The 26,743-nt window shown below is 34.6% G+C and overlaps 4 protein-coding genes and 1 pseudogene across 4 annotated transcripts; 3 read left to right on the forward strand and 2 right to left on the reverse strand.

Moving 5' to 3' along the window:
* The first annotated feature begins 537 nt into the window (after positions 1-537).
* On the forward strand, positions 538-1,317 carry LOC133689615 (calmodulin-like protein 2). The gene has a single exon (XM_062109538.1). The coding sequence runs from the start codon at positions 669-671 to the stop codon at positions 1,212-1,214; it is 546 nt and encodes a 181-aa protein (XP_061965522.1). The 5' UTR covers positions 538-668; the 3' UTR covers positions 1,215-1,317.
* A 318-nt stretch (positions 1,318-1,635) lies between these two features.
* On the reverse strand, positions 1,636-3,163 carry LOC133689612 (probable plastid-lipid-associated protein 8, chloroplastic). The gene is made up of 4 exons (XM_062109537.1): positions 2,870-3,163; positions 2,607-2,730; positions 2,315-2,498; positions 1,636-1,978 (listed from the first exon to the last, which is right to left on the reverse strand). The coding sequence occupies exons 1-4, from the start codon at positions 3,086-3,088 to the stop codon at positions 1,792-1,794; spliced, it is 714 nt and encodes a 237-aa protein (XP_061965521.1). The 5' UTR covers positions 3,089-3,163; the 3' UTR covers positions 1,636-1,791.
* Positions 3,164-3,350: 187 nt separating this feature from the next.
* Positions 3,351-10,817, forward strand: LOC133689614 (uncharacterized; annotated as a pseudogene).
* A 361-nt stretch (positions 10,818-11,178) lies between these two features.
* Positions 11,179-12,443, reverse strand: LOC133689611 (fasciclin-like arabinogalactan protein 3). Its single transcript, XM_062109536.1, has one exon. It carries the CDS (start codon positions 12,353-12,355, stop codon positions 11,309-11,311), a length of 1,047 nt encoding a protein of 348 aa, XP_061965520.1. The 5' UTR covers positions 12,356-12,443; the 3' UTR covers positions 11,179-11,308.
* Positions 12,444-18,674: 6,231 nt separating this feature from the next.
* LOC133688105 (flowering-promoting factor 1-like protein 2) lies at positions 18,675-19,399 on the forward strand. Its single transcript, XM_062107494.1, has one exon. It carries the CDS (start codon positions 18,764-18,766, stop codon positions 19,100-19,102), a length of 339 nt encoding a protein of 112 aa, XP_061963478.1. The 5' UTR covers positions 18,675-18,763; the 3' UTR covers positions 19,103-19,399.
* Positions 19,400-26,743: the final 7,344 nt, after the last annotated feature.

The following is a 26,743-nucleotide window of genomic DNA, read 5'->3' on the forward strand; positions in this document are numbered from 1 at the left end:
AATATAAATTGATTGATCAGAACCACCTGCTTCATTTCCACCTGTATCATTTCTCTACTTCAACTCAGGCATGCTACTGCGAGTTGTTGCATTTACATTTTGAGGCATGGGAAAAAATCCTAACACATAGTTGAATCTTGGAATGGCATGCACCTCATTTTGAGAAAACGAATGGCTCGATCAGATCTGTCATTTATTTTGCTAATCAAATGTTTAAGAGTTCAGAAAATTCTTGATCTACCTTCTGTTTTTTTAGTGTCAATTTAATTGCCTTCTACCTGTGACTGCACAGAAGACCAACTGAGGTAAGAGGTTGATACACTGAACCGGATTTAATAATACAGCATGCACGGTGAATGGCCGACCAACAATAATGTAAGAGAACATGCCAGCTTTCTCATGTAAGATATTAATCAGATCAAATAGAAAATATTGAACATAAAATGGGAGGGAATATATGATGGCATTGGAGTGAATTTGATCAACACCAAGGGTTTTCTCTAAGAATCCTCACTATATAAGAAATGGACAGTAGAGCAGTGAAGGAAATCAAGTTGTTTATGGTTATTTATTTTGCTGCAAAAGCAGTAGAGTTTTCAGTCCCTTGACCGCTGTATTTCTCGGGAATCCTGTGAATTTAGAGTCTTTTAGTAAGCTTGTATTCCAATATGATTGGCATAACTGGAGTATGCAGCAGATTAGTGCAAGCACTAGGAGTTTCAGGACCAAGCTCATCAACTTGTCTTCAAACAACTCCAACTTGCAAGCAAGAAAAAGCGCGTCAAGCCGATGAGTTGATGATCCGGGCATTGACTGCTGTGTTTGGAATGGAAAACAATGGGAAAATAAAGAAGGAGAAAGCGCGACGGGTGGTGGAAAAGCTTGGTTTGATATATGTTGAAGGAGGAGGAGAAGAAGACCAGGCTATTTTTGACCTACCAGGTGGTGTAGACGATGAAGAAGTGCCTGTAGAGGAGGTGCTGAATGGATTGGAAGATGGCTCAGATCGCCATCAATTGTTGCAAGAAGCCTTCAAGATTTTCGATGAGAATGGTAATGGATATATCGAAGCAGTGGAGTTGAAGAGAGTGCTGCAATGCTTGGGACTGGACAAAGGGTGGGACATGGAGCAGATCCAGAAGATGTTGAAGGCTGCGGACTTGAATTTCGACGGAATGGTTGATTTTAATGAGTTTGAATTGATGATGGGATAAGATCATAAACATAAAAATTTTGTATTTCAATGTCAATTGTATATTCTTTGATTTCATGATCATTTTTCCAAATAAAAATGTTGGATTCCCGTTTTATCAGCAATGATTTCTTCATACTTTCCACTCAACTAAAAGCTCTTCAATTCCAGATGCAGCAATCAGATTAACAAAACTGAAAGCAATGACTGTTAAGACTAATTGGCCAGTGTAGTTCGTATAATAAAATTGGCTATAGAAAAGTATCAAAACTCCTCCTTCACCAGCATAACCTCTTTCTAAATCTCCACAAAACCTAATGAGTGATGACACAGAAGCCATTCTCAAGCTCTCTCTCCAAGTACTCCATCAAAGAGCTCAAAAACCTCTCTTCCTCGTTGATTATTTATCTCAATAATGATGTTAACTCACAGACCTTAGGCTGTTGCTATAAACGATTCTTTGTTGGTACATGATAAAAAAATTCTCATCCCAGTTTTCACAAGCAGCAAAGTAAGCTGGTACAAAAGATTTACTGTCCTCAACACAACGTAGGAATATAGGAAAAACAGAATCTGCAGATATGAACATTTCGTATTGTCTATTTGCGTCTTTGAAAAACAAACAGAGAACCTCTTGAGCCCTTTCCCAACCTGATCTTCTCATCAATATAAGTGATCTTCAACTTAACCTCGCTTTCTCCACCGTACTGGAACTCCAGTGATCCAACCTTCAGTTGAGGTGCCTCAAATATAACTTGAATCCAACTATCATCTAAGGCTTTCAGCCTACCTGCAATATGCACAAACGTTGAATCTAATGTTTTGACAGGATCACGTAGACGATAAGAAACAGTGCATCCCAATGTTGAATCAAGGTGAGACTTAGGCTACAAATTGATAGCATTGCTAGACAATAAAATAAATTATATCTTAGAAACTTATTCAATAGCTTAAGTTTTTAAGTTGGAACATTTATTTGACATAATGCCAAAAAGTCATGCATTCATATCTCACAACTCTGTATAAATCATATCTTAGACTTCACAAGAGTTCCATAGCTGGACAATGCCATGTCATATCTTTCAACTCAGTTTTCATTCATGGAGTAAAATGAACATAGACCTACCTTTCAAGGAAACCTCTCCATCAAGGAATCCCAAAGCAGAAAATGACACCTTGTTTTTGACAGTATCAGGAGCTTCAACAGCCTGAATCATTTCCTTTGTTCTAAAAACAAGACGGCCAAACGCACTCCTGTAGCCACCTCCAGGGGAAGTTGGGTTCGAACAATACACCACATCCCACTCTGATCAAAACCACTTGATTAGTAGTTAAACTAAACCAAGCCCTTAACATAATCAAAGATGGACATTTTACATCACCAAATTTCTCTTAGTACAATTATTGAATTTACCTCCAAATATAAGAGGACATCTCACTGGTTCAGCAACACAATATTTCTGCAACTCTTGCGCAACTCGAGTTACTTCTTCTTGTTGTTCTTTAGTTAGCGAAACCCCCCTGTCCGTTTCTGTAACCTAGTTTAAAGTATTACTCAGTTTCAGAGACAACAAACCAGAAAATCATCCCAAACCATTAATTTCTACATACATATATACACTCTTAAAATCAATTACAACTGATAAACACATAAAAAAAGCATAAATTGTATCATACCTTAGAAAGAATAGAAGCAACCAAATCATCAGGTCGTCCAGTGAGGACTTGAGGGTCAGAGACCGAAACAGAACACAAAATTGGTGGGATTCTGCTCTTTCTACACTGAAATGAAAATGAAACGTCACTGGGGTGTTTTGAGTGAGAGATTAGGGACTTTGTTTTGCATAATTCAGGGCCTCTGAAGGAAGATAACAGAGCCAAAGAAGAAGAAGCCATGGGGGAGGGAGAGGCTGAGCCTTGATGGTGTTATATGCTCGCTAGATTTTTCTATTTTTATTGGATGGCTAAGAATTTCGGTGGATTTTGCCATGTTTGCATGGAGATCAAGTTTAGGTTCCACGTGGTGGTTTATAATCCGCCACGTAAGTAGATTTTGTTTCTCCTGCGCTATCCACTTTTGTAATAATTAGGCGAGGGCCCATAACTCAAGCATTGAGATAAATTTATTATAGACAAGGTGGTAGATTTGATTATAAAATCAGATTTTGCATTTGATGCGATCAATCTATTTAATTTTTCACTGTATTTTTCCTCTTTCACTAACAATGCATAACAATATTTTCCATCTGAAATCTTCATTTTCTGAGCGACCAAACACACCCTAACCAGCTAACACACACCTCACGCAACAAGACAAAATCCCTTGCATGCTGGACGGCAAGGAGACCCATAGAATACGGGTATTTACATATCACGCCTCGACACTTTCTTCCACGTGGCAGAATCTTATCCTTGCAATCTCTGATCACATCTAAAACACTATACCAAACCCAATCACACGCCGTTCAAAATCCATCACGCAAACCACCGCACGCTTTTTTCATACACAGTGAGAGGAAGTAGGCGAATTTGTACGGACTCTTCCTTTTCTTCTTCTCCTCCTTTCTTCCAGTGATGGCGCCAAGAAAGAAGGCTGAAGAGACCAAAACGAAGCCGTTGCCGACGCCTGCGACTCGGAGGTCGGCTCGGATGACTAGGAGCGCAGCTAAGCGACTTAATGCGAGGTTGACTGAGTTACCGACCGACGCGAGGAAGAAGAGAAAGCAAGGGAAAGCAGAAGAGAGTAAGAAAAAGGTAAAAATTGAGACTGAGACTGTAACCGCGACTTCCACGGAGGCTCAGGCGGAAGTCAACACGCTGGAGGAGGAAGAAGACGAGGACGAGGACGAGGACGAGGACGAGGACGAAACGGACGAGGAGGATGCTAAGGAAGAGAGTACTTGTACTGGTGATGGAGTCAATGAGACTATTGTGATCGAACATTGGTGAGTGTTTTATTTTTTTATTAGTTAATTTTATATGTTTGGTTGGCGAGAAAGTAGAGGAGAAAACTAAAATGTCATGATAGTGGAGCTAGGGTTTGGTTGGTTGATTTCTGTTTGGTTTCTGAGAAAGTGAAAGAAAGTAGAGGAAATTGAGTTGTAATTTCAAGCCCCGGGCTGGTTCTTTCATTCTCTTTGTTTTTTGTTGTGTGTTTTTTTATTGAAATTGGCAGGAGTAAAGTGGCCTTGTCAGTGTTAGAGAATTAGAGATTTTTGTTTCTAGGGTAAGTCGAAATTGTGATTAGGTATTTGGCTTGAATCAATTTTTACTCTCCCTCTCTAGCTTTGATTGTGTTTGGTTTCCAAGAACTTAGGGGTGGGTTTATTTCGAGTAAGCAAAATTAGATTGGTAACTTGGGTGTTGATGTCTTAGTTCAATCAGTTTTGGTCCTTTTTTGAGGTTATGATAAATAAGAAATAGGAATATTGTTTGTATTTAGTAAAAATTCTATTTGGCTGCCCAGAAAGGAAAGGATTGAACAGTAAGATCCCATCCAAGCAGATTAATTGGAATTGCTGCTTTTTTTTTTTTTAAATGCGTGTGGTTGTTTACTAGGAAAATGGAAAATGGAGAACTTAGTTCAATCAGCCAAGTTACTTGTGCTAAAAAAATGAGACTTATATTGTATCATGCATTTCCTAATCCATATGGTATGTTGATTCTTGCAGCAAACAATGCGATGCATTCAAGACTAGAGCTATGCAGGTGAAAGATGGTTTGTTGAGTGCTTTTCCTGGTACTCTGTGTTGCTTAATCCTGAGAAGGTACTTCTGCTGAATTTTGTAACTTCTTTACAGAGCTAATAGTTGAATATACTTTCAAGATTCTACTTGGTTTGCCAAAGCCAATAAATTCTTTGATGTTTTCAATAATCTAATGCTTTGTGTACACCTCAACCTCACTCACTGAGGGAAAAGGGGAAATGCACCTAGTCTTAAATTTTTGTGGTAGGGGCTTTTCAATAACACAAAATGTTTTGCACTTGGCTCAATTACTTATTTTTTGCTGCTGTAATTGATGTGTATTCTTCGGGATAGAGAAGCAGATTCTTATCTAGTTTTAGAAATTTGTTGTATCATGACCTTTTCAACAATCTAATGCTTTGTGTAGTTGGATGAGCATCTGGTAGTGCTCTTGTAGTCAGTACTCCCTTATGTGGGTGAAAAAGCAGATTCATGGTTAGTTGGCGTGGCTTATTTTATCAAGGGCTTTTACTTATTGCATGATGTAAAGGATCTAATTTTGAGCCATCTCCTATTTTGGCTATTTACCATGCATTATTTGAAATTGCAGTCAAAATTAATGATTTACAAGCTTAGGTCTAAGACAATAGCATTATCTTGGATGTTTATGCTATTTATTGCATATGTCGAAGACAATTCGACTTCTTGTGAATCCAAACTTTATACAATTCTATACATACAAAATATAGGCATACATGTGTGGACAAAAAAAAAATCATGGAGATTGACATTGATGCCAAAAAGACGTCCCATGTCGAAGACAATTATGATATTAACACCAAAAACCTTTGATGCATGCATATGCAAAGATGCTTATCATTATTTTACTAGTCATGGTCAAAGTTGTGTACATTTCCTGGTTGTAACTAAGTGATTCTTGCTGATGTCAGCTGATAAGGTCTTGGATAATGCAGAATACAAACAAGTCTGCTTTGCAGAAGATTATCTGAATATGCTACTGGCATATTGTTTTGTGTTTTAACTTAACTTTTCATTCGTATTTTCTATTTAGTTGATGTTTTTCTTCGATTGTCAACAGTCTAGAAGGGGATGCTTCGAAATATGGGAGGAGGGCGGGGAGACATTCATCAGTCTACTGGTAAAACACAACACCTTAAATATCTATTAATAGCCAATTTAGTTCATCCATTTGTGTTGTATAGCTAATGCATTTCATTAGTTTGATTTTGTTTCATCCTCCTAAAACCTTTCGGAAAGGGCTAAATTTATCATGCTTGCAGAGTTTACATATTTTACAAAGATCAAGTGCTAAATGGTTTCTTGTAAAAACTTGGCAGTTCAATTTTGAAAATACCTGGAGATAGCTTTGTCATAACCTATTTTTGAGTTATTCCTTAAAATTTATCTTTTATTTTTTTAAAAAAATAATAATAATAGCAAGAGGATTATTGATGTGGTAAAAGCTGGTTGAAGAAGGTCCCAGTTGCATGCAGAAAAATTAGGTTGAAATTTTGGACAAATTTGGAGCATGATTATACCCGGTTGTACTCAAGACTGGAGAGATAATGCAAATTTAAGGTTAAATTGAATGGTTATTAAACGAATCTACATAAAAATTAAGCTAATTAGATTTGTGATAAGTCAATTTGATTTAATCATGGGCCAAATTAAAGTTTAATTATGTTTAAGAATTAATTTTGGTAAAATTAAATGATTTAATTAAGTGTAAGGACTTAATTATATTTTAAATGAGTTAAATTAATTTTATTAGGGGTTTAATTGATGAAAAATTAAGTTTGAGAGTCCACTTCTAGCTTAATTAAGAAGATTGAAATTTTTGGAGATCAAATTTAATTTTTATCAAATCAATTGATTCAAATCAAGGTAAAATCGCAAGAAATTCAAAGTTTTGGGGTTAATTAGGGGCTAAATTAAAGAAATTCACAGCTAAGGACTTTTTTTGAAAAAGACACTGAACTCTAGGGACTCAATTGATTGAAATCAAGGGTGAAATTGAAGAGAATTGAAAGTTTAATGGTCAATTGAGGGTCAATTTGTATAAATGCAAGATTAAGGACCACAATGAAAAAGACACAGAAATTCGGGGTTGATATTGAAGTTCAACGATGACAAAATTGCATAAAATCAAAGGTTTAAGGTCAATTAGGGGTATAATTAAAAGAAATCAAAAGCCAAAGGATAAAATTGAACTTTGATTAAATCCTTAATTTAAACATTAAAAGCCAAAGCGACATCGTTTTATTTAAATGAAACGATGCGTTTTGACCAAAATGACGCTGTTTTTTACCCAAACGGGGAATTAAAAAAAAGAGTTCATGTTCATCTTCTTTTTTCTTTTCACCTGAAAAAAGTTGCTTGTGACTATTTTTCAGGGAGATTTAATGCTTTATCTCTCAACTAAACTAGACAAACCATACACCACCATGATGACTTGATATTTGACTACACCATGGCGTGGTTTTTTCTAGCTGATTGACACCACAATGATTGTGGCGTCTGTCCAAAGAGGCCAACTGAGGTAGCCTTTAACTGCTAAAATTTAACAATTCATGATGACCACTTTCAACCAACAGTCGAGATCCTTCCGGGCTGAATAAAGGGCTAAGATTTGTCAATAATAAAGATAAAATGTCTCTCTTCTACTCTCTGGGTGGATTCCAGGCATTGAGTGTAAAGAAATCTGAGGGTACAAAATACCTGATTTTCTTCAAAAGTTTTGAAAAAAAAACCTTATTTAAAAAAAAAACATTTTATTTTCATCCATAAGCTGAACCTAAAAGTTTTTCAAGGATATTTTGATAAAAAAAAAAAATTGCACCTTTGTTATTTTTTAAAATGTAAAATGAATATTATAATCAGTTTATGATTATCCGTTAGGGTTTGGTCAAAATATAAAAAATCCTTCACTAATCATTTTGTTCATTTTATATTTAAAGAGTTAGTATTTAGCTGTAGACTTTAGTATTTGGAGGTATAAAACTACATTGTAGAGTATACTCTCATATATTAAAGATACAAAATAATAATAATAATAATAATAAATGCGATGTTAAAATTTAGACTTTAGAGCAATTATGATTTAATCCAATAAGATCCTTCCTCACAAAAGAAGATCTGCCTTGAACTTTAGAAAAGATCAATGAACAAAAACGTGATCTAGGGAAACAATCAAACAATAATGAAACTAATCTTATGTCATAACTCATTTTTGGATTATTCTTCAAATTCATTTCCTTTTCTTCCAAAAAAAAGAAGAAACTTAAAACAGGGTCGTTCTTCTTCTTCTTCCCTTGGACGTGTAGCAGGGGAAGAAAAGCCTTTTTTATATATAAAAAAACTGATTTTTCTCGTGTTTTCTCTCTCTCTCCCTCCCTCTCTACCAACTTGACCAAACCCTGACACAACCGATACCTCCCTTACCTTGCCACCATAATGAAACACCATAATGAAACAGAATAGCAAGCCATGCCCCGAACACATTACCCTGTGCTTGGGCAGGGTAGTTAGCCCTCTCCCCCTGCCTTCTATAAATACAGGGGGCGAACCAGAGAACCGGGGGAGGGGGGCAAAGGAGAAGACGAGGATTGGTTTTTGAGAATCGAGGACAAGAAACAAAGGGTTTTGAGAAGAGAGAGATTAAAAAAAAAAAGAATAGAGAGGAGATTTTAGAGAAGTGAAAATTAGAGAGGGGTGGTGGAGATTTTAGAGCGGAGAGTTGAAAAACAAAAGGGGACAATTTGTTTTAAAATAGAGGACGAAACTAGAGAGGAAAAGAAATAGAGACCAGAGAGAGAGAGAACGAGGGAAAACAAGGAAGAGTAAATGAAAACAAATGCGGGGGAGGAAAAAAAAACAGACTAGTGTCTCTGCATAGAGAGGAAGAAGATCTGTTCCTTGTCGCAAACCATCGCCTACCACCAAAACACCGCCACCAGCAGCACCGCCACCGTCAGAGAATAAAAGGAGAACAGAAAAACAGAGGGAAGGAGAAGAGATAATAGAAGAAAGGTAGAAGGAAAATACAGAGAAAGAGGAGGAACAACCAGCAGCGTTTATCGCAAACTACCGCAGTCCTCCTCTTCGCCCATCGCCAGTGCCACCGCGAACCAAAATACATGGTTTTCACATTTGACCAAAACGGCTGGGTCGGGTCCGACCTAGTCCAAAAAAAAAACTCGAAAAAAATGTTTTTGTCTTCATGCATACGACCAAATATTTCAAAGATAAAAAAATCATGTCGTATTTTTCTACAACAAAAAAATCAAAAATATGTTCTAGCGTGCATTTTGACTTTAATAACCAGTTTATTAAAGTCATGAAAATTAGGCTAGTATTTCAAAAATACCAAAAAAATATATTGTTTTCTTATAGCATCTGAGATTACAAATTTACACAAAATGTATTCCTAATTTTAAAAAGGTAGTTCTTTTATAGACATTAGAACGATTAAAGTTTTACCTGATAAGATAAAGATCTCCTTGCTGAAGAAGACTTTTCTTATACCCTAGACAGACCAACAATTAAAAAAGACGACAACACCTTAGCTTTTATCAGATAATCGAACAATGCAGTTTAGTTTAGGAAAGATGTATTTGGGGTGCTAATACTTTCTCTTTACGCAATCAGTCTCCGTGCTCGATCTCTGAGACTAGTTAGGGTTTCTAGTGATTAAAATACTAGGTGACGACTTTCATTTTCTCATTCCACTGATAAAAGACAAGAAATCCTTGTCTTTCCTATTTCCCGATTACTTCAAACCAATAACGTGGAAGATCGCCACGATGCTACACACAAGTGACACCTTAGATAGGGTGCACTGGAGGTGATGCGTTTTTTTCTTGTATAATCAGTTCCTTACCTGAATTCTCACATATCATAGGTTTTCTGGTAACTATAATATTAGGTGGCAATTTCTGTACTCGTAATTATAATTTTATGGGTATCCCCTAACCCTCTTTTCACTCTCAGGAGGCATACCTGCTGTTCTCGCCGCTGCGACAAGCTTAGATAATAACTTGCTTATTGCTTGATGCTAGACGTCATCAACCAACAAATTTAATGAAAAACTTGATCTTGTAAGCCTAAACGAGTCTAAATCTACCGCACTATTTTCTTGTAGTCTTGAAAAGAGAGAACAATGGTTACATGAACGAATTCTGCATGTAGTATCCACTATTCTGTCACTGGGGGGTAAAACTCTGCATTATTATATTGCTGTTATATTTGATAAGTTTATTTGTAATTTTGGACTAAAACTCGCTGTTTGGTCAGGGAGTCATTGGTGAAATTGTACATAAATTACAGATATGTTATCTCTTGGGACATGGCTCCACATTCAAGAAGCATTTACATAATGTTTGAATTTACAAGATCAGTCAAGAGTTGCTTCCCGTATTTATTTAAAAAATTTCTCTGACATACTTTACTAAGCATTGCCAATATCCTCTGCTAGTGCTTGAAATGGTCTCTTTTTTTTCAACTATTGCAGAATATGAAAAGACCGTTTCCACCTCTGAAGGGACTTGACATGGATAAAGTCATCTCAAATATAATCGACAGGGTCAAAAGCTCAACCAATGCATCTGATTGAATTTGGTTGGAGTCTAAAGAGTGTTTTTGGGGGTTTTAATCAAAAGTTAACCTAGTTAATTTGGTTCAATGATCCAAACCTTAGTACTGATCATAGCTGTTGATTTTGCATTTCCAAATTTTTCTGTTCTGATTCTGGTTAGGAGCCTTACAGACATTTTGGATTATTTCTTACAAGTTCATATGACGAGCCAACATGGAAGAGCGAATTCATGTTACTGTAGTTCTTCCATGTTTTAACACAGCCATTGAATTAGGGAAAGTTGTGACGCGCTTATAAATCTAACCCTTCATGTTCTTTGTTTCAATGTTTAATCTTGTCTTGATTATTGAGCTTGATTTTACATTTTCTTTTATTAATTTGATTTGATTTGATATGATTTTCTTATTCTCATTTAATTATTCATATTTCCTAATTTGATTGTTACCATTCAAATACTTCTCCAAATCTTTTCTTCTCTCTCAAATTGCAGTCAAATCTCGGCAGCATGAAAGAAAGTGAAGAACAAAATTGAGATTATGCATGATGAAAAATCAAGGGATTTTGATAAATCATATAAAATATACTGTGGAAAAATTTCAATTTGCAATCTATCAGTAAATATCAGATTAATCAAATTATGTTTGCCCCCGATTAGGGTTCAAGCTTCATTTCGAACAGTGATCAGGGGTGGATACAATCGAAGGAAATACAAAAAAAATAATAAATTGATTCTTGTGCTAGCCTCGTACTATCCAGTTCCCATTCACTCCATTTTTTTACCCGGTTTTTGTTCTGCCTTGTTCTATTGCTTGCCTTTTAAAAACCCATTATGCAGGCAAACAATCCGATAACCACGGTTGCACCAGCAACATGCATACGTGAAGAAGCAGCTTTTGCAGGTGCTACAGCTGGTGCTTCCTCAGCCACTTCTGTATCAGCCTCTGGGGAGTCTGCGGGTACATCAGCCACTGGGCCACCAGCAGCCACTGGCCCATCAGCAGCCACTGGCCCCTCGGCTGGTGCTTCAGTTGGTGTAGATGGTCCCTCCTTGGATGGTGCAGGAGCCTTGGAATTAGGAGATTTGGCAGGGGATTTGGCTGGAGTCTTGGCAGTTGGAGGTGCAGCTGGTGGCGTTTTAGTGCTTGGAGCTGGAGCAGGTGCCTTCTTGGGAACGGCAGCAGTACCAGGTGGTGGTGGTGGAGCCATGTTCTCAATCCCTGGAGTCTCAATAGGTTCGCTGACTTGTAGCACCGAGATGTTGTAAGGCTGCGAGTAGATGGATTTCACAAGTGATGCAACGAGAGGAGCACCTTTCATTGCTGAACCGAATTTGATTCCCTCAGCAGTTCTGCTAATATTCAGGAAACCTTGTCGATTATCTGCAACACCACTAGCTTGGTACAAGGTGGTAACGATAGTGCTGGCCTTTTGAAGCTTCGAAAGCTTTATTTGATCATAGTAATCAAGGATTACATGTGCACTCAAGATCCTCTTTGCAATGTCTAAGGGTCTGCCAGAGAGTCCATCGATTGATCCGTTATCAAGCACAAGGACAGTGATGGTTTGGCGGCTGTTTATTTCCTGGGCGAGCCCGCTCTGGCTTAGGAGATCATTAAAGTTAGCAAACTCAGGGTACTGTGCAAGGATCTTGGTGATGTTGAAGGCTGTGGAAGTTGAGATTAAGCACAAGAATGCAATGAAGAGGAGAGAAGAAGCCTTGGAATCCATCTTTGCCAAAAAGATGAAGCCAAAGCCTTCCTTATTATTATCACTTCCCTTGTGTTTGAATTCAAAGCTGATAATGCAGAGACCTTTATATGCATGTAGAGATGTTGACCAGAAATGAGTGGCTGGGCTATTCATGGTCGAGAATGAATTTCTCAATCTACAGATCAGGATGTGAGGTCTTGTTATGTAGGGGATGAACAAAAGAGTGGATAGCTTTCTGTAGTTTGACAATGTCTTAAGCCAGCAATAGCAATGACAATATTGGTGGATCATACTTAGATTTCTGTCCTAATTAAGGAGTTGAACAGAAGAGGAGCAAATTGTGGAACAGACATGGAATACAGCAAAATTTAGGTCTAATAGGCAAAGAAGACATCCATCAAATTTGAAATTAATTGAGTTATGAACTTGTGTTGCGCTATTTTTTGTTCATATAAAATGTTGGGTTTGAAGAATTGGGTAGTGACGTCTTGAAATTAAGATAGTTATTTATAAATTTACTTTACAATTATCACAGAGATCCCTGAATTTATTTTCATATCCACTTTATATATTCTAAAATACTAATCATGCTAGCTCATGCATGAGGGAGGCTTTGTCTCTAAATTAGAAAATAGTCAGAGTTGAAAGTGAAATAAGAGTGAAATGATCACTTATTGTTGTCATGAGCTAGCATTCTTAAGCATTTGTTTTATCATGCTCAACTTCAGTAAATCTCAATTTCATCTTCAAGTTGTTGAAAAATTAATTACACCAAAGATATATAGAGAACAAGTTGTTGAAATGATCACTTGTTCTCTATCTTTTAAACTCTTCCAACATTCCCTTGAGCTAGATTTCTTCATGTACTTAATTCCTACAAATTCAATTTATACCTCATCATCTAATGGCCTTTAACTGGAGTCCTATATATTCCCTTATTCTTGCTTTACATATTGACTAATTAATATGTTCTCTACTTTAATAATACATTGATTGTGGCCCTTCTCAATAGTGTCTTTGCATGAGCAATTAATAAGTAAATGGGTCACTGTAAAAGGATACATATTGTTTTCCGCAAGATTACTCTGCTTAATTAAGTCATTAAGTTAATGATAAAGACATGGGTGGTCGGGTACGTACATATACCTCAGAGTACCAATCAATCTGATTTCCTTGCAAAACATTTATGTTAGAACTAAATGGAAGCATGTAATTAGGTACTTATCCCTTCAAGTGAGTCGATCCAAACTCTCCTTCTTTTGCTCTCTCGATTCAAATTGATCAAATTCTATATACTCGTATCATAGCTGCACAAATCACATCTCATCAATATTTTAAATTAAACTTGATTTGATTTGTTGAATGAGTAACTTATTGAGTTTGATCTAAAATATAATTTTTTCTCTCAAATCAAGGTAGATATTAATTTAATCAACTCAGGATAAGTTAATAAATTAACTTGCAATCTAGTTAATATAAACAAATTAACTCGGTGTTTGAGACACATCAAGTATATTTTAATGATTTTTTAATTAATTTTTGTTTTTTTTTAAAGAAGCTGATAGGATTAAATAAAGCATAATTATATTATGCAATCACATTACAAAAAAAAAAATTTGCTGAGCTAACTAGCTAAATATAGAAACACAATCTTCAGATCAGTTAAGATTTTTCCACTACCTGTTCCCTACATAGTAACCAAAACATTGCCCCAAAATACCACAAGCTGCAGAGAATTATAGCCAAGCATCAAAATTAGATATTCTATGCACTCCTTGTTTAGAAAGGTGATCTGCCATGTGATTACTTTCCCGGTTAGAACAAAACAATATTGTTTTAAAATTGATTAAGCAACCCTATATCTTGGATTTTGAGCGGGTCGGACCACGACTACAAACCAAATCTGATAACCATAATTACATGACTGTTAAATCATGAAATTTTTTATAAAATGGAAGAAAATAATGAATGCTAGATGAGAAACAGACTCATTAAGACATTTTTATTAGTTACCACCAATCCAAATTCGATGTCTCTTGTACAATTTTAACATATGAGAACATGCTGGAGTTATCCCAACTATAATATAAGACGATTAGATTCTCATGATTGGTACTATATATGACAACTAAATAATATGATACTATACAAACAGTTTTCATAGAGATTATGTGCTGTTTCCCTAATGTTTTAAAAATAGAAAAAAAACCACATTGACATTAAACAATCTATGCATTAATTAATTATAATCGAGAAAATACATGAAGCGAAATCCGCAGACCAAACTGGAAACAATTTGTTCGAAAACATAACAGCTCTCGATCGAATTGTTAGGTTTTGAAGATCAGCATGACATATAAAAGGTGATATATACTCTTTAGCTTTGTTTTGATTCTCATTGGGAATTGGATAAAGGCAAAGCCTATTGATAAGGTTCATGGAAGTGGTGAAATTGTCCCACCCATCCAACCAAATCCCCTTTGTAGCTAGAAAATAAGGATTAAAAGGAGGCTGAAATATGACAAGATAAAAAAGAAATAGGAAAATCTTTGATGATCGGTTTTTGTTGTCCTCCAAGATTCTAGCAAATGCAGAAGCAGACAAATAAATGATTGGGATCCTACTTGGATATGGGAAAATGATGTATCTTAGCTCCTTCCTTTACTAATTATTCCTTGTCCCTTATCCCCTATCAGCTTCTTCTTTTTTTATTTTTTTTGCTGGGTTTGCAGCCTACAAGACTTCCAGGGGTCAATCATATGTATATTAATTAGTAATGTTTAGATCAATGTGCGTTGATCATCTGGTGACTCATCCAACCCAGATCTTGTCCAGGTTTCATGATAAATTACAATAAATTGAATAAGAGTTCATCCAAATCTGATTGATATAATAAGTTAACTCTCCATTTAATTAATTTTATTAAACTAAGAAGAAACCTGGTTTAATTTTTATTAATTTTTTTAAAATAATATTATTTTTTTAAAAATATTATTTTAATTTAATTCGGGGTGATCCCCTTAACTTGGCTGGCTGGAATGTGTTTTATAACTATAATATAGAGTATTTTTAAATTTTTCATATGATATATACTAAGTTCTTTTCTATATCAATTAATTTTAAACAAACCATCCATCCATATATAGGTCCTTAGACACGCAATATGGAATTATAGACGTATGATGATTCTCTCATGCTCTTTTGCTTTCTGGAGTGCTTGTTTGAAGTATAACAGCTGTGCTTGGAAGCATCTAAAACTATAAAGTCATCTGTGGTGCTACACTATTGTTGAGAGTCTATCCAGATTTTTATGAAAAATGGAATCCCCATTTCTCCCTCCTTTTCTTCTGAAGTTGACATCTCTCTATCCATTTCCAATATATATATGATCATGGGTCTGTGCCATACGGACTTTGTGGTATGCCTAAAGAGGAACAAGAGCAGCAAAGATAGACCTTCTTCTCGAGGGTTTGGATTGTTAAGGCATGCAAAAAGTTTCACAATGGAATCGCTGTTCAACTTTATGGTTTTAGAAGGTTTGAGATCGAGTTCAGGACCACAGTATCCCCTGCACGCTGACTCAAGGCTTCATGAAAACACAATCCAAGGCTGCAATATTGTTTGTCATCCTTTTTATTATTATTATTATTAATATAGATGTCCATATCAGTTTATGCATCCTTCGACTAATTTTACGGGCCCTGAAGTTAATGATTATGTACGTAAACTTCCAATGACCCTGAAGTTTGTGAGATTTAAACGGGTAATTTTAAAAAAACAAACTTAAGGTCTGATCAATTGAGTTAGATCTCTTAAGATTAAAAGCCAGTATATAGTGACTGATGATCATGAGAAAAGCCAGTATGTAGATTGATAAATTTTTGCAATTTTCTTGATATGCATGCTCTAAAATTTCTATTGCATTGTTAAATACTTTTTTTAACTTGAAAATTTAAATGGTTAATCAATCTTCAAAAATAATTTTATATTATTTTTTAATATTTAATAATTTACATGTAGATTATTGTCGCTACATTTATATAACAATTTATTGACGCTAGAAAGGGATAACATTGAAAACATGTCTTTTTTATAATGAATTTTAGAAGGAAAAAAAATAATTGAACTTTAAGTTATCATGTAATCAGAAATTATTAATTTCATAAATTTATCAAGGGGATGTAGATAATTAAGACCCATGGGAAAGGGAGTCCAAGTAGAAAAGCTGTGAATATTCTTTATAAGAAAATATCTGTGAAGCAGGGTAATAAGTATGGATCATAAATATCCAACATTGACTTCCTCCATCGACCAATAGATTTTGACAAGCCTGTCCGAGGGTTTAATTAAACAGTCATGTTCATGGACCATTTGAGCCCATGTGACCATCATGTGGGCAACATATCATCAATTGTATACAGACAATACTGTAGCATACATGTTCCTATGAGCAGATATAAAATTAACATGCATGATAAATATGTTACTGAAAACCTATGTAGTAATGCATGTGTGGTGGTGGTCCTTTCGAGCATATATGCAGTGCCACTTTAGGGTTAATGATTTGACTATGATATTGCAAGAACATGGCAGAAAACCTGTCATAAAACTAATTATATGCAGCAGCAAGTATTTAAATCAACTTAACCTAGCTAAAGGCCTTTAGATACTCAGAATATATATAGACCTAGGAAGAGTCTTTTCAAACGAGCTAGGCCTATCATGCTAATTAATAGCAGACAATGTATAGCAAGGTCAATGACACAAGTATGATGTCAACAAAAGTTGCGGGAACAAAAGTTAATTATGATTGCTATCATGCGAAGCTTTTGCTATTGTCGTGACAAACATGTGTAGTTTGTCTAGAAAAGCTGTCTACTCAAGCAGCAATACTGAGCAAAGTTATTGATTACTCCGTTAAGAACCTAATTAAATTGTGGGTTGGATATTGGGTTACTTTATATTAATTCTGTTTAATATTTCAAATCAAACCATGTCATTTAGGATGTTGTTTTGAGGGGGGGAAAAAAGATTTAAATTAGATCTATTAGATTTGTAGATTGACCGCTCAAAATTAATAACCAGCTGGCCACATAACATTAAATTCTACATTAATTGTTTAATTAAGAACTCAATATGAATAAATAGAGATAAATCCAAGCCCATTAACCCACAAATTGAATTGAGTTTAATTGCATTGATACGAGTTAGTTAATGATTATATATATACAACAAGACCAACACAACCAATTAATTTTAAGTGGATTAATAATCATATGCATGGCTTTCAATCGTTATTACATATGTTCATAGTACTGTCTTGTAAAATGAAGAGTTTGATGTGATGGTTAAATTAAGGAGGTGGCCTATATATCCTGATTCAAATTTCAATCTAGCTCTTAAAAAGTAAAATTAATATTTATAAATCTTTTAATTGCAACATATATAAATCTTACTTATTTATTTTTACCAAATTAAAGACATGGATTTAGTCTTGATAATTTATATGTTTAAATCCATTTTTGACCCAGTCCTTTCTAACTCATTTTGTATTTTTTCTAAATTTATTTCATTATTATTATTATTATTTAAAAACAGAAAAAAGCAGGCAAGATAAGAAGATCTGATTAGAAAAAAACATTAATTTAATTTCGGAATAAAACACAATTAAATTGAGGGTGTCAACAAGCATAATTGATTATTAAAAGAATATTTAATTATTGTTTGTTTATATTAGAAAAACTATTAATTAATTAATTCGGATACATTATTAAATCATATTGAAAACATTTGACCCCTAATTAATGAAACTCAATTAGTCGTGATAAAACATGTATAATTAATTTTACAGATTCAATTCAATTTTTCTAGTGGCTACGTGCAGCCAGGCTTTAATTTGTTTCCAGAAATTAATTAATGAAAAATAGAGAATTATTGACAACAAAAGGACTAAAACCACCTTTAGGGTTTCCATATTTCTCCAATGATGAGTAGTAACCAACGAAAAGAAGCTCCCAAATTACGTACAATGCCACTCTCAGTTGCCTAACCCACCAGCAAGATTTTCTCACCAATCTCTCACACTCTCTTCACGTGGACATCTCGTGATACAAGTGGGTGCATAAATCTTTTGCCGATTGACTTTCTACAATTTTTATGATTTCTTGCAAAGTAGTCCTCGTGGAAATCAGTAGATTCTCTGTTCTAAAGAAAGCCAAAGCTCACACGACCTCCATATATAGATTCTCCTGAGCCAACCCGGCCCACGGATGGTATATGTGCCCTAAATCACACCCTACGAGAATCCTTGTACCCTCTTATTTAATGCCATAAGGACCCACTATATCTAGATTCTATATCCACAAAGCCACATCATAAACCCCACTCCTAGAGTATTTTCCTCTTGTTTTTTCTGCCCCGGGACACGGATAAATACCCCCCCTCCTATTCCCTTCTTCACTCACCAACCAGCTCTAGCAAGCTACTGCTCTCTTCTTCGATAAAACCCTAGCCACAACCAAGCATTTTACAGCAACAAAAAGACTAATAATATTCCCAAAAATGTCAGGAGTTTGGGTTTTCAAAAACAACGGTGTAATTCGCCTAGTGGAGAACCCTGCGGCTGAATCTAATGAAAAGAATGGAGGTGGTCCAAGGAGAAAGGTATTGGTGCACTTGCCATCAGGCCAAGTGGTAACTTCATACTCTTCCCTCGAACAAATCTTGAAAGAGCTAGGATGGGAGAGGTATTATGGGGGTGACCCTGACCTCTTCCAATTCCACAAACACTCTTCCATTGATCTAATCTCTCTTCCTAGAGACTTCTCCAAGTTCAACTCTGTCTACATGTATGATATTGTCATTAAGAACCCTAACATGTTCCATGTTAGAGATATTTAAGCGCTCTCTACATCTCTGATCGCCAGAGCTTAATTTCTTCATGCAGTTGTGTCTAGCCCTTCTACCCTTCTCTTTGTATCATATAGTGTGTGCTTTCCCAGGTTTATTTCCCTAGCTAGCTAGGACATTGTTCTCCTTTTCACATTTGGTGTGCTTCCTCCCCTTTAATCTCCCAGTGTGTAGGAATAATTCGAACTAGGTTCAGGTTGTTCCCTTGTTTGATATGTACTAAAATAAGCTTAAAACCTGATGTTCGGGTTTTCTATTGGAAATTTGTAATGCTGTGTTTTCTAATAATTAAGATCATGAGTTTGCTTTTCTTTCATAGAAATTGATTACCATCTATGCTGACAACCCAGCTTGCTGCCATTGCTAGCTAGTGGCCTAGCTCGATGTTTTTTCATCTTGGAAAAAAAAGAAGAGAGAACATAATTTATGATCCCTTAAGCTTTTGAATGTCGTCGTTGCTCTTGCCACTACATCTTTTCCATATGCAGGCATTTGGCCATCCTGCTATGAACATATGTTCTTATGTATGCAGCAGGTAAAAGCAGAACAAAGACGATACAAGGGAAGCTAGGATTATGTTTTTTCCGATCTTCTGGTACAAGAATGTCAATTCTCATTAGGACTTCACTTTGTTCTTTCAAGATTATTTTTTCTTGAGTCATATTTACTGTTGTGTTGTTACTAAATCTCTTTCCCAGTTTTTTAAACAACTGGACTCGTCCAAGCCATTGAATCCTTGGCTGTAAAACTCTAGGCAATTGTGAAAAATCACTTGAACAAGGGAACAATTAACCAACAGAAAGTCATAGGGGCCATGAGAATCCACCAGGTTTACAAACTCGTACAAAAAGATTCCAGCAGAGTGGTTCAATTGGCAAAACAGTGAGTGGGAACTTGGTTGATGCTAGTTCGAATTATGGCTTTGCCAAATGAGGACATAACCCTAAATTTTGGGATATGGCAACCCAATTGATCGAATTGGAGGCTGTCTCTCTATATAAGAGGGAGTGGCAATATGAGTTTGATGGTGTGAGGCATATTAATTTCTATTGGTTACTAGCTAAGCAACAAGGTTTGTGAAAGAGAAGGGGGATTGACAATGGCTTTGTCTAAAACTTTTTGGCCATGACCCCTTTTACTTGAGTTATAATTGATCATGACAACACAAGGGAAAAAAATATATATGCCTTAAACTAATTATAATTATTAATTTGGCTTAATCCCTAATTATAAATATATTGAGGGTTTCAAGTTTTCATTATCAGAAATTATGGGTCGATCTATAATGGTAGGTGTGATAATGCCCTTTTGTAATATGCATGTTAATATATAATATATAATTAATTACGAGTCCTGTGTGTTGCCATCCTCTTGGATGATCGATGTGGAGGTATGTATGAAAAATTGATTAATCTAGCATTTCTAAGTTTAAGATACCATATATATACATTAGAAGTTGTAGCAATTTTCAAATTTCTAAATATTTTGAGTTATACTTTCTTACTAAATTTGCATTTCCTACAAGACAAATTTCATAGAAAAACACTAGTTAAATCAATTAATATTATGCCTGTATAACCTTTATTGATGTATTAGAGAAGATCTTAACATTAATATTTCATTCTCTCTTGTAACTAGATTTCTTTTTTAAAAAAAAGCAATGAATATATAGCAAGTGATTAATTATTTTCAGTTTCATCCATTCCTAAACCCCAATCTCATGAATCAAAAGTTCTAATAAAAAATTTAAAAATATAAAATATAATTATTTTTTTCATTTTCAAAACCCTAATCTCAAAACATGTATGCTAATTATTCTATATAAAATCATTTCGTGTTGAAAAAAAAATGAATCAAGATAATAATTTCTCTTTGATTCGATAAATATTAATTTAAACCGATCTAAATAAATAAATTAAATAATTTAAACCGATCTAAATAAATAAAATAAATTAAGCTTTCATTAATATTTAAAAATAAAAGATGGTATTTTAGGTTGAAAATAAATATTAATATCTCTTATAATCATTATAGGTAGAGAAGAAAAGAGAGACAACAAAGAGAGTATTCTTGGCCAATCAAATTTGTGTTTATCCCTTGATGAATTAGCTAAGAGGAGAGGAGAGGAGATCATGAGGTCCCCCCCAAGAAGCGGGAACTGGATGATCGATGGGGTTTCACGTGAAGTAGATGACGACTACAGTGCCTCACAAGTCATGCCACGTGTCCAAATCAGATGTGGGGGGGGGGGGGGGAGTGTGGTCATGCACGTGGCACATCACTCAAAAGACACCTTCATGTATGTCTCTGCTGTTTTCAATTACAGTCGAAGGAAGGAAAATGCCTCTCTCCCCTATGAGTTTTAAGCTAGCCTTGGGACCACAATGGCTTTACATCCTTTGAGAATGAAAGTAAGAATTGACCTACACATGCATTTTCAATTTAATTTTGTGTCTTGTTCTGTCTCCAGATCCCAATTAATTAACCAAGGATTATCATTATAATTATAATTACTTACATATTAATAAAATTATTAAACTCGATTTATCTCATAACTCGACCTAAAACTTGGATTATAAATTAATCTAGTTAATTCAAGATTTAATTTTTAAAAAATTATAAATAATAATGTTTTTTTAATTAGGTTAAATTACATGTTAGTTTTTCGGGCTAAACAAGTTTGACTAGATTAATTTTCATTTTATTTAATTAAAACTCGAGGGAGGGAAGTTAAGTTTCAAATTAACAAATCATTAATTAAAAGCTAGATTTAATAATTGGGTTTGACTCCACTTGGTTTCAAAATTACATGTTAAGAAAAAGTTATGAAAAGGACACACGGAAACAAAAGGAATAAATATTCTCAAATTTGAAGGGAGACATCGATCTTCGTGTGCTAGGACACATGTTTTGCTGCAATGTTCTTGGTTTCAACGTCTCAAAGTCAGGACTCTTAACCCTAAATCAAGCTATTAAACTTCGCTTGAATGTCTTTATATTTGTTTTTTTTTTTAAAAAAAAAAACTAATCAATTTAGAATTCATCTAGTTTAACATGATGAACCTAACAAATTAATATATAACTCCATTGCTCAAATCAAAGCTTGATTTATTTATTTAAAAAAAAACTCTTAAAAACAATGTTGTCTTGTTTTTTTTTTTAAAAAAAATAAAACAATGCTATTTTAAATTGAATTGAGTTGTGCTTAATTCACTATTTTATACAAAAAACCTGAATTTAGCAAATGAACAGATTGTAAAGTTCTAATGGGCAGAAACATCTTAGCTAAAAGGGTCTCGTGTCCATTACAATTTAGAAGAAGGGTTATATAGTTTGTAGAACGAGCTCAGGCCAGATTAACACTTAGAGCCCAGATAATGGTCCAAGCTTCATCTACATTTTTTTGCGCAAAAGGCCCACATATATAGTTACATCAGCCCAACCCCAATCCATGGCAGAGATTTAATCCAGAAAGTTTTGGAGTTTTTTCACTTGATTAAAACAATTCATGGTTTTTTTTTTCGGGAAATGTACTCTTGGAATTTTTATGGAATTTCGTTCATTACTCGGAGAAATAACCTATGATCCTATCATTTACCCTCTCAGTTGGCTTCATAATTTTTTTATTTTTTATTTTTTATAATTTTGATGTGATTTTCTTGATTTACTAGCTAGTACTCTCCTTGGTGATGGACGAGTGATATTTCTAAAAAACAACCTATATTTTGAAAAACTAGAAATATCTTTAAAATATGTATTTTCAGTAATTTTAGTTAACTTTAATCATTTCATTATTTTCTTTATTTTTGTCTAAGCTTTGTGTGTAAAACAAATCTTGAAAATCATAAAAAAAACATATATAAAAATAATAGTAATTGTAAATGAAAATCAAACCAATAATTAAGTATGATCATGAGTAAAAAATTGAGTTTAATTTTTTTTAAAATCATAATCGAAAATGGACTCTACACATATATACCCCCACCACATGAAAGCATAACCTAAGTAGCCTTCTTAATTTGGCCATGGATGAAAGAGAGAATATGTTGAAACATCTGGGCATATATAGGCATAGGCACAGGCATAGCCATAGCCATAGCCCTTCGATTCAACTTCTTTACAACTACCGTCAAAAGCAAACATCAATCATCTCATCCGACAGAAAGTCAAGAGCTTCACATAGAGGGAAAGTGTTGACTTCAAGCATGCACAGGAGGAGCACGCAGAGAGAGAAAGAACTCTTACGCTATGCAGATTTAATTAAAAGATGAAGGGCACTCGAGGGTATAGTTGCTGTGGTTAATCGTGTGACTTGTTCCGTTCTTGTTCTGGGTTTGATCTTCTATGTGCATGCCTGTCACTTCCGCGGTGCCTAACCTGCCCCTGGGCTTGCAGGATGTCCAGTGGGTCGTGGGAAATAGTCGTGGTGCGCGCAAGCTGGCCCACACACCACACGTAAATAAAAAAAAAAAAAAAAAAAGATGAAGGTAAGAGTTTGAATTCCATCAACACTAGGAAGAGAAGGACACTAATTAAATTACCCTTTAGCCATGCATGCTTCGTTCGTTCTTCACCCGTCATCCAGCCTTTGCTTATCCACTAACATAAAAACAAATCTCTGAGAAATATTAGTCAAATTAACAAATCTTTTTATTGATGCACGGAGAGAAGGAACAGTACCAATCAGAAGGGAAAAAATTAAAATAAAGATTTCTTTGGAATTTATAAGACACACACGAGTATGCTTAATAATCACATGGCTCTACCTATATATAATTGCAAAGTTGTCATCTCCCTCGTGCTCTAAGCAAATAAAAATTATTTATAAAATAATAATCAAAGCTTCATTGCCGTTGCTGTTAACTTGGTGTCTTGAATGCCACAAAACCAGAGTTGTTGGCAACCAATTATCAGAAGAGCCTGTCCACAAAAAAAGGAGTAGAAGAAAAGCCTTTCAGTTGTTCCAAGTCATGGAATCAAATACACGTAGTTAAGAGCGAGATATATAATAATCAAGTTAAGTTTCATGGGAAGACCTAAGAATCACTCACGCATGGCATTGATTAAATTACAAATTAAAAAACTCATAGAAGTAATTATGCCAAAACCCTTAAGCGATAATCACCACTGATCTCTCTACCAACCAATCGTCCTCCTATAGATAAGAAGATGAAAAAAATATAATCAGTTAATTCTAAATCATAGCTGTGTTGTAGTGATAGCCAAGGAAAAATCAAAGCAACCAGACTGTAGATCAGTTCCTCACAAACCACACCTAAACGCTGTCATCTGTCATGGGCTTCCTTCTTGATTGCATCCATTGATAATTCCAGTCCTCAATAATATGAGCAATTAAAATAGGCTACAACATATGATGATGAGAAGACAAAAATGGATAGTTATAGAAATCAAATCTAAGACAATGAAACCTGTGTGAATAAAAGAGGCTATTAAAAAAAGGGATTAGAAAAGCATGAAGTCTAGTAGTGACTACCTTCCTGGCAAACACTCTCTAATCTGAAAAGGAGAGGAAAACACTGTGCGACCGACATTACATCATCTATGTCCGTAGTTTTGTGCTATGAAAACAACGACCCGAAATCAAAACATATGTTTGAATTTCTCTTGTACTCCATCGAAATCATATGTAGTTTAACTCATTAATGTGACATTCAGTTAATGTCTTGAGATAAGAAAGATTTTGGAAAAGATCATATATAGCAACGCGTAATGTAAAGCTTTCATGATGCATTCAATAATATTGGAAATTTTACTTTCAGTGAACTGAGTTCCTGGTGAAACTTTCCATTTCTCTTGGCAGTTCTTATTTCATGTGATCTCTCTCTCTCTCTCTCTCTCTATGCCAATTGGAGCTTTTTGATTCTTTTCCAGCTGCCAATGAAAAAACCTACTTCTAATTGATGTCTGTCTCCTTTTGACGGAACAACCTTTTCCAGGTTTCGTTTCCTTTCTGTTCTTTCTGCACCCTCCTTGCTTCCTGGAGCCATTTTCCAGAAAGCACCTGAGAATGTGATGCAAGTGAACGAAAAAGCTATCTTAAAGTCTCGTTGTTAGTCCCATCTTCTACCCTATCTATGTTTCTATGATCGCCCAGGAACACATTTAGGCCCCGTTACTGGTTCGCGTATTTAAAAGTATTTAACACATATCACGTCTGGATTTCATTGAAAAAGCTTTCTCTTGAAATCTTAATTAATAACAATTAAATACCATTTATAGTATTTTTAAACCTAAATCATCACCGCAAATACTACTAAGCACACATTTATTCCTCAACCTTAGAAAAACTTTCGAATTGCAAGTTTCCAATGGATACAAGTGTTGTTACGGAAATAACTCGAATTTCAAATCATTCACTTGCTTTAACTACCAAGCTATGCTATGGATGTGGGAGCACATTAGCTCCGTTCTTGAGGAGTGGGAGAAATTGTTGGAATTCTTTGAAAAAGAATTGCGAGCCAGTGCCCTTTAATTCTAGATTTTCTTCTTCATGACATATATAAAACTTTATGATCCCCAACGGCCTTGGGGTCTTTGTTATATTTCCATATATAAGCCTATAAAAAAAAAAAACAAAAACTTCTTTCATCTACCACAATGGATGGATACAAGGAAGGAAATGAAAAAAAAAAAATCCTTCATCGTTCCTTGTTTGTAATTTATAATTCTTTCAATTGGGATGAATTGACTTTCACCATTTTTCTTTTTTATTAACTAAAAAATAATGTTATCATTGCAAAATGACCATCTTTCATGACAATTAATTATACCATTGAAGAACAAGTAACATGTGATTGAACCAGCTTTTATGAAATATCTGCCCGAGGCGTGCATAATTGCAGCTCAAGTCGATTTCATGTTTCTTTGTTAGAAATATAAAGAAAAAGTGATAGAGTCATGTCATCATGAGGTGCATGGACTGGAATTCTGAGTGGATTATAATTAATTAAATTAAATTAAAACTTGAAAGTGTTCTTACAATTTATTCACACAGCAAAATTGAATTTTAGTGCCAATTGTTTGATACCGGTATCAGTATTTTAAAAACACTTGTTTAATTATAAAAATAGAACTATATACCAACTTGAACGATAGCTATGATATATTGATATTGGATCTATCTATATTTATGTCTAATATCAGTAAATATATATGATAAATGTCACCAAAATTATCATAAATTAATATTGTCAACACAATAAAAGCAATTGTAAAATATCGTTCTTAAATATACTAAAATGGCCCTTTTATTTGGATTTTTAAGAAAATACCACTAAAAGTCAGTTTTGTTTAGAGAAAAAAAGTCCCTTAATCTAAGAAATTACATAAACTCATCATTATCTCGAGTTAAAATTTTAATTTAATTATAAAATATAATTAATAATAAATTTAAGAAATGAGATGATTTTGTAATTTATTCATTCAACAATGCTGTGCTAGTATAATCATCAAAAATATTTCCAGATAACATGAGTTGGTCACAATTTCCTCAGACCACATTTAAGAATCTCTCACCAACAGAAAGTGATCAATGAAAATCGTATCAGAAGCCAAAATAAATGAAGTTAAATGTAGACTGAAACAAAGGGCATTGCAAGATTCAGGATACAG

The sequence above is a fragment of the Populus nigra genome, chromosome 3, assembly GCF_951802175.1.
Source record: "Populus nigra chromosome 3, ddPopNigr1.1, whole genome shotgun sequence".
Classification (NCBI taxonomy): Eukaryota; Viridiplantae; Streptophyta; class Magnoliopsida; order Malpighiales; family Salicaceae; genus Populus; species Populus nigra.